At 35.6% G+C, this 12,954-nt stretch overlaps 1 protein-coding gene across 25 annotated transcripts in view; it reads right to left on the reverse strand.

Moving 5' to 3' along the window:
- Positions 1 to 12,954, reverse strand: part of LOC128685738 (zinc finger and BTB domain-containing protein 7A) — a 653,624-nt gene that overhangs the window by 452,941 nt on the left and 187,729 nt on the right. Inside the window, exon 6 of one of the 25 annotated variants that reach the window (XM_070087959.1) lies at positions 4,073 to 4,472. The exons of 21 other annotated variants lie outside the window; for them this stretch is intronic. In XM_070087959.1, coding sequence (XP_069944060.1) covers positions 4,086 to 4,472 — 387 coding nt within the window. In that variant the 3' untranslated portion in view covers positions 4,073 to 4,085. Of the gene's footprint in view, positions 1 to 3,982; positions 4,473 to 6,835; positions 8,748 to 9,811; positions 11,493 to 12,954 lie in introns of those variants that run through there. 3 more of the 25 variants (XM_070087960.1, XM_070087965.1, XM_070087973.1) reach the window with 3 other exon arrangements.

Genomic DNA, 12,954 nt, shown 5'->3' on the forward strand with positions numbered 1-12,954 from the left:
AAATCATAACTATTTCGCTAGAACTCCATTTTTCCTATCGAATGAGTACAAGAAACCACCCATTTACCGATTTTGCCAATTTCACACAAATTTCAAAAGATGCCAATTTCTAAATAGGGTCCTGAATAAACAAGAAAGACATTCCTGGCACTAAAATAACAAGTTCTCTGTTCATTAGTCACATCCCTAGGCCCCTCTTATATTTCTTTGGCTCTCCACTTTGAATTTTTATTCTTACAAAAAAAAATAATATTTACTGTTATGCAGACTACTGCATTAGTGTAGAAATGGTATAAATAATATCAGCGCACTTGTGAAAGAATATTAGACACATCAGTTGATGTGTATTGGACGCTTGGCATGATTTGTTTACTTTTGAACTTTGGTAAAAATCGAACATTTCTGCTACTTTGAGCTCATTTTCAAGGTACTTTTCATTGTAAATCCAGTCAAAATCATCTCAATTTCTGTAATATGTCTTCCATTCTATAAAATGAGATCAAGAAAACTAGAATACAACAATAAATACCATACAAAAATACAGTGCAAAGTCGTTGTTTTAATCCAAAAACACTGTCAAAGTTTTTTTTTCTCATTATGCACTGTGTGCTGCAGGATTTTTTTATACTGTGCACACTGACCACATAGACCCATTCTTACACATGTAGACATACCAGCCTTCTCGCACTAGATTTGAGGGCGCTAGAATTTAGGCGTACTAGTACGTCAAAAACCCTGGGTAGTAAGACATACTAGTACGTCCAAAACCCCCAAAGGGTTAAATGTACATCACATAAAATGTATATATACGTTTGGCCACTAGCGGTAAAAACGTATATATACGTTTGGACCATTTACGGGTTAAAGAGGGCAATTTTCTGTGTAACAAGACCAAAAAAAAAAAAATTGTAGGGTCAGTACTTACCAAGATATAAGGCCACAAAGATGGCACTGGATGCTCACCTGACGGGAACATGGAATCCTGCTGCTTGCAGAAATGGTGCCGATATACCTTTTTTCTTTTTCCTTTTTTTTATTTATAAAATTTTTATGTTCTGATAATTACAATTTGTAGTAATTCTTGTGATTTCATAGCCAATGTTTGTTCTGACACTAATATAAGGTATTGAAATAGTACACACTGACAGGTGAACATTTTCACCTGCCTCTGTCACATACTTTTGTCTAGAAATATATACAAAGTATTTATAGGTTCCAGCAATGTTTTAGACATGCTGGAGTATATATGAAACTCCTTGAAGCAAAGTGTAAAACAAGTGTCACTCCACTGCTGACAATGCAGCAGTGGAGTGACATCTGCTGATCGTGCACTGCCTGAGCTTGTTTGTTTTTATTGTTACACATAAACATGTCTGTCTGTCACTGTCTGTGTCTGTTTATTCCCCTGTCTATCTCTCTGTCTAGCACTGTCTCTGCTTCTCTCTCTTTCTATCTTCCTGTCTCTCTGCTTGTCTCTTTCTGTCTCAGAGAGCTGCTCATGAACCAACAGGTATTACACACTTCTGATTCCTGAACAAGTGAAAATGTGTATTACTTGCCAGTCATGCTTATTATGCCTTATATGTATCTACAAGCACAGTATAGCACATTGTCTGGAATTTTTGGGTTATCCTAGGTAATTTACACTATGAATAATAACTGTATTTATGTGTACCTGTGAGACAGACATAGATAGACAGATGAAGATAGAGACAGCCGAAGTCAATCAGCCAGCCAGCCACTCACCCAGCCAGCCTGCCAAACGCATATTACACATGTTCCAGAATTGTTTTTCTTTACTTAGGGCATAGGTTATAGGACATTCTGGCAGGATGACATTACCAGTGGTATCAAAACTGAAAGGATGTTGCACGTATGTTGTACATGGGTTTGTAACCAAAGTTTTTGATATTTCGTCAACCAGTTGTGGCCACATCCATCTCAAAGCCACTAAACTCAGGGTCAACATCACTTTCCTCTTAAAAGGGAAGTGTTAATACGACATGGCATCAGTGAATCCCTGGTGCTTGCCATGCTGTTTGGTCTCACTGGCACTCAATTCAACTGGTGCTCCCACAAAGTACAGTAGACCGTCGTTTAACACTGTTTTGTCTGGAACGTTTTGGTTATAGCACAATTGAAAAATTGCAGCATATTTTTGTATAACACTTCGTAAAATTAACTTAACACGATTCGCTGGAGGGGAAAAAAATTTTGAGCGCATCACCCGCGGAATATGTACCATCCTCTGCTAGGAGTTTATATCTTTTTCTTGCCATATCTTAAATCTGCCAAACAATCATGGCACCCAGTAGGCATACAAGTGTTGCTGAAAGTGGCAAGAAAAAGTTAAGTGTTTAAGTCTTATAATTAATGAAGAAAATAGAGATATTAGACAAGAGATAGCCAGTGGGCATAATGAAGCATCTCTTTGTCCACATAAAAAGAATGAGGTAAATATGAGTTTGTGTGATGACTGACTTACTGACTTACTTGACTAACTGATTGACTTACTGACTGTATTACTGACTGTATTACTGACTGACTGACTGACTTGACTGATTTACTGACTAAAAGTTAGACTTTTTCACTGAAGAGGAACCTGAAACAGTGTCTAGAGCAGCTGATGCCTTACCGTCAGTTGTATAATGTACTGCAGGGTAAAATAGAACAGAAATCCATTACAAAATTTATGCACACTCCATTACGACCATCAACTTCAGTGCCAGTACCTCTACCATCCACCTCAGCCCAGTAGGGCCACAGCATAACTCTCCACTCTCCACTACCATCCACAAACACCAGCACCCACAATTTAAGGTAAGAAATACTATTATTTCTGTTGCATTTGTAGTCTTAAGCAGTAAAAACAACATAATACATCACGACAATGAACTACAATTATATACTCACTTTTATTTTTGTAAGATCTGGAGGTCTAAAGAAAAGTTGTTTGACATTTTTGGGGGTCCCAGGAAAGTAACCCTATTTTTTTCCATAAGTTCTTCAGTGTGTCTAACATGATTTTGACTAAAACGGCGTTTTCAGGAACGTAACTACCGTTTTAAACAATGATCTACTGTACTAAGTTGTCCCAGATTTTTTTTAATACTGTGCACACACCGAGTGTTAAGACCCATTCTATACTGACCAGGCATCTCAGGCCAATTGTGCCAAATTTGGAGGCAAGAAAAATAAAACATTGATCTATGTTTGTACAGTTAAGCGGTTAACAGATGGCATATTGTGGTGAGCAGGTTTAGGTAAATTCAAGTTGTGGCATTTTGTGGATGATGTATGAAGTGGTGGGGTTGGGTGAAATGCCAATGCATTTAGTTAGTGATGGTGGATGAAGTGTGGTGGCATGTCCTGTTGAGTGGCGGTGTGTAGCGAGATGTGGCAAGCTGGAATAGGTACGTGCATGTGATGAGCAAAAAAGAAATTAAAATAAATACAAAATATTACTGTTCAGAATCTGGGATTTTGGACTGACAATTTTATTTGCATCTTATGATATACCTTTGATGGATTTTGAGATTGTTTCCCTACTTTCACATCCCAGTCCTGGGCCAAGCATGTCCTGGCCATTAAGTAAAGTGCACTGTATTCAAATAAAGAAGCTTAATGGATATGACAACTTATCCATAAAAAAAGATGCAAGTTTTAAAATGTTGTACTATTACAGTATAAGGTAACCAAAATTTTTGAATGCAAAAAAATATTATAAAAAAAAAAAACAATGAATTTTAGGACTTCTTCACTATTGAACCTAATTTTGTCAAATACCGGTAGTTGTCGAAAAATTTGCTTTAACATGAGAGAGACCTTATTACACATTACTATTTAATTCATACTCAGTGCTGAATTAGCAGGGTTGTAATGTGTATTAGATGTGAAAACACTGCCTTAAGATATCCTCGTGGCACTGCTGCTGGACGGAAGTAAGAACAGACTAACATGGTTATTACTATACGAATACTACATCCATTATAAGTGTTTATGAAAATCCTCTCACAAAATTTAGGCACACAACCAACTGAAAAAATATTTACGAGATCTCAATGAGTCTTACATTTCCTTGAAAATTAGGTTTGATGAGTTAGCAAGTGGCAATTTAAGGTTGACTTCTTTGAAGCACGATATGGGCAAACTGAGCATGAATATGGTTTCTCTCCAGTATGAATTCGAAGGTGAGTGTTCATGGTACTTTTAGTGCAAGAACGAAAAGAGCAGTGTGGGCAAACAAATGGCTTTTCTCCTGTATGGATACGAATATGATTGATCATATTGTATTTTGTAGATGAGCGATATGGGCAATGAGAGCAGGTAAATGGTTTCTCTCCAGTATGGCAACGTATATGTCTTGTCATTAGGGCTTTCTTAATTGCGGAATATTCACAGTAGGGGCACTGGTGCACCTTGACGACAGCTTCTCTCCCACTAATCTTCGAACCATGCATGTTCAGTCTCACCTGTCGAAAATGCCTATCTTTATTAATCTTATCACTGAATTGGCAAGTAATTCTTAAAGATACAGTGTATCAATATTTAATCCCATTGCATCTATAAGCATATTTTTACTTTTCATCAGATAATAACTAAAAGACAGTGCCAAGAAAGAATAAAACAAGATTAAAGATAGTCCTAACATCAACTTAAACAACAGAAATATAAATAAGGTCTTCTATTACAATTGTTAGAAAACTTTACTACTGTGTAAAGCCTCCTTCAGCCTAAATATATTACCTTGTTTATCTAATGACTTCAATAATATTTAGTACATTATAACGTATTCAAGCAAAAACACTGATTAATGCTTTATCATTTTTGATAGGTACATACTGGGAAAGGCATTTAATCAAAAAACTGTTTATGCCATTATAATTCAAAAAATCTAAAAAAAAAAGGGGGGGGTTTATTCTGCATTTCCCTGTAATTAAATATATTTAATTACACAAAAATTAATTCACGATTTGAAGATCATCCAAGGAGATGTACGAAGCCTAACCGAGACAATGCCAATTTAAAATTCAGTACTGCATATACTTTCTGAAAGCTAAACTTGCAAAAATTTAGATGCTAATATTTTAAGTTAGGTTTTCCTTGATGCAAATGTCAAAAGAATTTAATATCAAAAAAAATAAAACATACTAACACATTAATATTTAACTCATACCCTGTGTTGAATTAACAGGGCTGTCCTGTGTATCATGTCAAATAAAGCTACAGTACTGTATATCAGTATGAAACTGCCGTAAGAGCTTCTCATTACACTGATGCTACCTGCACATAAGAATACACTGACAAATTCCAATATTCTATTACTAAGTGGGTACTGTGCTAATTCTTTCTAAAAATCCTATCACAAAATTTATAAACAGTTATATCTGTTAATCTACAGATGTTTCTGGGAATCATCACTCCTACAGTGGGATCTCAGACCAGGCCTCTTAAATTGAAAAGGAATCATTACGGGGCTAAGAGCTGTAATGAAACACACAGGGAAAGATAAGTGTATACTGAATGCCTAGTGAATAAAAAATATATGTAACAGATTACTGTATTTGCTAAAAGCCTCATATTTCAATGTAAATTACATTGGATGAGTTAGCAAGTATAACCCATTAAGGTCAACTTCTGTGAAGAATGATATGGACAAACTGAACACGAGTATTGTTTCTCTCCAGTGTGAATTCAAACATGATTGTTCAGGGTACTTTTAGTGTAAGAACAAAAAGGGTAGTCAAGTGTGGACAAGGAAATGGCTTTTCTCCTGTGTGAACTCATATTCTTTTGGTCATATGATCTTTCCTAACTGTGGAATATGTACAGCAGGGACACTGATACACTTTGCCAATGAGTCCTCTTTTGCTATTCCAATGACCATCAGAGTTCAGTTCCACCTGTTGGGAATGCCTATCTGAATTAATACTGTTACAATGAGCCTTGCCATTTTCAAATTATGCAAACATGTACGTCTCTAATATATAATTTTTCTATTCCTCGCTGCCTTTTTATTCCATAAATTATTCCTCTTCCCATGAGCACCCACTCCCCCATACCCACAAACCTCTGCTATGCACTCTTAACACAGTTTTCTTAAATCTACCCAATAATTCTTTGGCTTCCATGCTAGATACAATATATAAGAATATGTTATATACATAGCAAAAACAAAGGAAACTTTAAATAATAAACAAACACCTTTAATGTAACAAGGACACTTTATACAGATTAGTTTCCACTGGCTGGAAAAATGTGGAAAATGTTGCTGTGATAATTTTTAAATGCCACAAGCAAGTCACTACTGGGGTGGAGGAGGAGGAATGAGAGGGAGAGGGAGGGAGGAGGAGGAGGGAGGAAAGGCATAAGCAGAGGGAGGGAGGAAAGGTATAAGCAGAGGGAAGGGAGGGGAGGGGAGGGGAGGCGAAGGCGAGAAGAAGGGCAGGGAAGGAGGGAATGGGAGTGAAGAATATACTTTAAATTGACTGGATTCCTCATCTTCATAAGTATCCTCTAGCATTGTAAAGATTGTTGTTAACCATCTGGGATATTAGAGAAAGGAAACCTTGTATTAAAGTGTGTGCATCAGTTTCACCATTTTTCATTAGTTTGCATTTCAGGATTCCATTTCATTTAATTTGTTGACTTATCTAATGCAGCAGCAAGCACACAAATTTCACCCAATAATACATGAGCTCATGTTAAAGTTGAAACTTAAATTATACAATCTGTACACTGCTTGACGAAGTTAATAATAATTAGTTTTGCAGTGTTGAATAATCAGTGATCCAAGTTATTCAAGGGACGGGGAGGATAATATACAGATATGCAATAACACACAAAACCAGATTTTATTTCAAAATAATTTCTTTATATACAATACAACTTATAAAATGCTAACAACCATTTGAGCAATAAATATAATAATCATTAAATGTGTGGAATATCCACCAACATGAGCAAATCATTCAATGAACAGAACAGCCTAGCCTTTTTTGTTCCAAACAAGCTCCAATGAAATATCTCCCAAAACAAGACATGTCTTTGAACTTCCAAATGAAGAAGCTGATTAAATGTCGTCAACAGATACAACGAAATTAACTTTCCAAAACAATTTCTGAACACTAAGCAACTCTTTCATATCTTTTCTTCTTTCCAAAGTATTTTAATTCTTTGCAAACATAATGGAAAATAATACTTTACAATACACACATGTGTCCATGACTGATATAGATACTCCATTTTTAAGTACAGTGCTTCAGTTTTTGATACGAACATGTAATGCCCTCTCTGAATACTTCACATCCACCAAGGCCTTTGTGACTAGTGTGATGTTTCATCTGAAAAAACTGGGAAAAGTTTGCCATAAACAATATCTATTATGGCTTAAACACAGTAATTACAAAGTTGTCGAGTAAAGGGCAAATTGCAGACAAATGATGTAAAAACAGGACTCTTTAATAGGTGAGTCATAACTGGATAGCATTTCACATAAGTGTGAGCTTTTCATTTTGTCCTACTTAGAAGCCAATAACATGAATTAACATCCTCTATCACAGCAGGTTATGAGAAGAATTAAAAGGAGTGTTGGACAAACTGAAACGAGTATCAGGCGTCGGTTTATATTTTTTGAGGTATTGCAGAAAAGTGAATGATTAAAGCCACTTCTAGCATCTATTCCTTGCTCCATTATCTATGTTAATTGCTTATCCAGTGATAAATTTGCAAGACTCATGTACATGTCATGAAACACTAGACTGATAATTTAACAAAAAAGACAGAGTAAAGATATGCCTTAAATTAGCATATGTGTAGATACAGAACACCATGCAACTGTGACTCATACTTGATCTAATGATATCACCCCTTGCTCCATTTTCAATCACATCATTTTCCAACACCTTTCACCATCTGCTGAGATCAAGTATAAAACTCATGTTGTATTCTTGTGTGGCTTAAACTTGAGCATATTATTATCCAAAAAGCATCTTACTGCCCTTCTTTTACCATATTTGTTATGCAAAACACTGTTAAATAAATGCTCCAAGATTTGATATTTTAAACAAACTGTAGACATTAAGGTACAACTATAATTTGCTCATATCTACATAGCTTAGTCTGCATTTCTGCTAGCAAAACTAAACAAAAATTTGCTAAGCACCAACAGGCTGGGCTAATGTTAATCTTCTTTTACCTGAGTTCTTTATATTCTACATTTATGGAAAAGGATCCTGTCAGCAAAAAAAAAAAAAAAATAAATAAATAAAGGTAATATAATATAAACAGTTCAGTAATCATACAGATGAAATAATAATATATTCAATACACGGTTAAAATGGCAGTATTGTACATCACATTTAGACCTAATGCTGCATCATGTGATAACGCAAAGTTGCTTTATGAGAAGCACGGAAAGAACATAAAGGGCAGCTATAAGGCTTCTCTCCAGTGTGAATTCGTATGTGACTAGTAAGAGAACTTTTGGTACTAGAACGGAAGGGACAATGTGGGCATGTGTATGGTTTTTCTCCAGTGTGAATACGAACATGTTGTCTCATGTTATCTTTTGAGGCAGCACTATAACCACAATAATGACATATAAATGGTTTCTCGCCAGTATGGGTACGAATGTGTTTAGGCAAATGGTCTTTCCTGCCCGTGGAATAGGTACAGTAGGGACACTGATGCAACTTGATGCCGGCGCCTCTCCCAGTTTTCTTCGAACCATCAATGTTCAGTCCCACCTGTCGGAACGCGCTCTTTAATTAATACTGCCACTAAAAATATTCAGTTCTAAATGCAGTTTGCAAAAGCAATGTATAAATCTAGCATGAATATTACTATCTTTTAATGCCTGTCATTAGTACTGAAATGAGCATGATATTCGGACAAACAAGTGTTAACCTCCCAGCAGTGAAAGAACAAAACACAATCTATTCCAAAGTAAATTCTATATATTCAAATACTGTACCTCTTGAATCACCCATAAAAATGCATAAAGACATTATGGATCTTTGAATACAAATAAAGATCATGTGGTAATAGTGCAACAAGAACCTAAACTCTCCCCCTAAATTAGAAGTTCACTGTAAACTAGTCTCATTTAGAAGAATTAAATTCAGCACTGAAACACTTTTGATAAGCAACAGTTATTCATGGGAATACAAATGGCCAATTTATATGTTAAAATTTCTGCAAAATATGTTTCATGCTTCCTTTTAGTTCCAGTTTAAGTCTGCTCAGAATGCTGTGCATGCCATGGGATTCTCATAAACTGTAACTCTTCTATGACTTTTTTTTTTTTGATGATGATGATGATATCATTATTATTATTATTACACAGAATTATGAGAAAAACCTTTTCCTCAATTTAGCAAACAATCCACTTTTCAAAGGCTAAACGCTGCCATATTTTTTTTTTTTTTTTTACATACCAGCTGTCTCCCCATGATATAGGAAGACCCTCCTTCCCCCCTAAAAAAAAAAAATGAACCACATTTACCTTTACTTATTCAATTACTGCAACATCCTCACACATCCTGTATTGTGCAGGTACTGTACTTCACAACCCTGGACTCAAATCAGGCTAACCAGTTTCTCAGAATCTATTCATAATTGTTACTTTGCTTGCATTTCAACAGCATAACAAGGTATAAAAATCTCATCTCCATTTACTCTGGTCACAAGAGAAAAACACACACACACACACACACACACACACACACACACACACACACACACACACACAAAAAAAAAAAAAAAAAAAAAAAAAAGCTTGTTGGATGCTGCAGCTCCTAGCATTCAATACATCCTTTACCACCACCATCCCTTCTTGGAACCCCCTATTCCTACTTCTTTCCACCTGATTTATACACCCTTTAATTCAATCTACTGTGGTACATTATCTTTCAATGTCCAATCCACCACAAGAACCCTTTCTTAGCCTTCTGAATTATACCGTTGATATGATTTCTACACTTCGAATTCAGTTTATACATTTTGCACCACACATTCCTCTCAACCACAACATTTCACTGCTTACAGCTGCCTTCATTATCATATTCATAAACATATTATATCACATTGATTTACATTATTAATGCAAGTGCACAGCCCATTAATGAAATGTTCTACAAAAATTTTTTAAGCATCTATGCTCCAGAAGCAGAGGAAACATATCTAAGAGGCCTATAAAGCAATCCAAGCTGCAAAATGAAACAATGCACAAGAAATACACATTAGGACAGTAATACATCTATATCATCCCTTCCATTTTTGGCTCATGACATTGACCTTCATAATCACACTGATTATATCTGACTAATGTATTCCCTCTCAAACTCTCTTAACCACAAGGATACTGTTTGTACTTTTATCTTGAACCCATTACATACACTCAAAAACTAAATAATATTTAAACAAATAAAATCTTCCTAGATTACAACTGTTCTGTTACCTCTTCTTTCCTTAGCCTCTGCATCAACTTTCAAATTGATAGTAACTCACTTCTCAACTGAAATTGAGAAGCCAATCAACTAGAATAGGCAATCTAAAACCTTTACACATCTTTTTTTTTTTTATTTCCATGCTTCTTTTGTAACTTTATACCCAGATGTGCATAACTGCAGTGCCTGTTAAAAAATGAACAGTGGAACTAACATTCAATTTCTTAAACCTTCAATTGTCCAAACGGAGATCTACGTTCACATGCATAGCACTCCAACGCTGATTTTCCCTACTGAAAGCACGTAAAAAAATAAAGATCTACGTTCGGAGCCCCCCCCCCGCAAGTGGACGTAGATCTACGTTTGGACAGTTTAAGGGTTAAACAACTTGACCATACAAATTTTTACCCTGCAATGTTTCCTTTATGATGTAAGCCACTGATGTTAAAGGATGGGTTATATCCCTTGAAATTCAAAGGCTAATTTTCCCTACAAAGTAGGGAAAATTAGGCATATATTTTCTTTATTCTATTAACACCAGTGATTTTAGTGTGTCCTACAATTTCTAAAATTTTATACTGTATTCCCATATAAATGCACAGTAAACCTTGACTGATTGTAAGACAGCACCAGCAGTATCAACAGTGTATTGTTGTCTCATGCATCTACTATTTAGAACTTATAAAAAGTACTAAAAAAGAACTTTTAGGAAGATACAACTATTTGCTAATATACAGTTTACCATGTTTGATGCTTCAGCATATGAAACTGTAATGTAGACCTATGAGAGGCACGGTATGGACAAACAGAACATGAATATGGTTTTTCTCCTGTATGAGTGCGAATATGTTGCCTCAGATTATCTTTAGATGCTGCACTGTAAGTACAATGAGAGCAGGTAAATGGTTTCTCTCCAGTATGAGTACGAATATGCTTTGACATGTGGTCTTTTCTAACTGTGGAATATATACAGTATGGACACTGGTGAGTCTTGCCGACAGCTCCTCTCCCGCTATTCCGCGAACCATCACTGTTCAGTCCCACCTGTCAGGAACGCCTATCTTAATTAGTGTCATTTTAGAGTACCGCTTCAAAAATGAAGAGAAAGCAAAGCTCAAATAATATTCAAAGAAAATAAATATGCAAAGCTAATAGCTGTATACATTCAGCATGTGGCTTTGACTTAGCATAAATTTTATTTACAATAATAGTCTTTAATGAATAGCATTTCTCAACAGCAATTCCCCTGCCTTCAATACTCGCATTCACTGACATTACCGTAACATTACTGAAAAAAAGTCGTCTTATTTTTGAAAAAAAAATTTATATTTAACAATTCTAATACAACTAACAAAAATTTTTTTTAAATAATTCTGCATTTATTTACTAAAAATCACATTATTCATTTATGTTATTTGCATAAACACAAAGTACAGGAGGGCCCCCACATATTCAGTGCCTATTTTTGCTGTTTTTGTTGACTTTCAATGGAGTCACTGTTCCAATCACCGGTGGCAATCACCGGCAGGTGAAACATAACAACAATGGCTCAATTTGAAGCCTAAGAAAACGAACACCAAAAAGAAGATGCCTTGTCACAGACAGGGGCATGGGAGTGCTGACCGCCGAACCCCCCCCCCAACTTCGCGTATAGGTGGGGTCCTCCTCCATTGTGCTAAGTAATCCTTTCAGGGTTTCTGACGTACAAGTACGGCTTACACACCAGGGTTTTTGACGTACCAGTACGCCTAAATTCTAGCGCCCTCAAATCTAGTGAGAGAAAGCTGGTAGTCCTACATATGAAAGAATGGGTCTATGTGGTCAGTGTGCGCAGTATAAAAAAAAAAAATGCTGCAGCACACAGTGCGTAATGAGAAAAAATAAAAACTTTGACAGAGTTTTTGGTTTAAAACAGTGACTTTGCACTGTATTTTAGTATAGTATTTATGATGGTATTCTAGTTTTCCTGGTCTCATTTTATAGAATGGAAGACATATTACAGAAATTGAGACGATTTTGATTGGTTTTACAATGAAAAGTACCTTGAAATTGAACTCAAAGCAGCAGAAATCTTCTATTTTTGCCAAAGTTCAAAAGTAAACAAATCATGCTACGTGTCCAATGCACGTCAACTGGTGAGTCTAATATTCTTTCACAAGTGCACTGATATTATTTATACCATTTCTACACTAATGCAGTAGTCTGCATAACAGTAAATCTTCTATTTTTTTTTTTTGTGAGAATGAAGTGGAAAGCAAAAGAAATGTAAGAGAGGCCTGGGAACGTGAATAATGAACAGAAAATTTTTTATTTTAGTGCCAGGAATGTCTGTCTTGTTTATTCTGAACCCTATTTGGAAATTGGCATCTTTTGAAATTTGTGTGAAATTGACAAAATTTCCATTTTCTGACCACTTTATTGGATAGTTCAAATTGGTAAATGAGTGATTTCTTGTACTCATTCGATAGAAAATGTGGAGTTCTAGCGAAATAGTTATAATTTTTGT

This window comes from Cherax quadricarinatus, chromosome 23 (genome assembly GCF_038502225.1).
Source record: "Cherax quadricarinatus isolate ZL_2023a chromosome 23, ASM3850222v1, whole genome shotgun sequence".
Lineage (NCBI taxonomy): Eukaryota > Metazoa > Arthropoda > Malacostraca > Decapoda > Parastacidae > Cherax > Cherax quadricarinatus.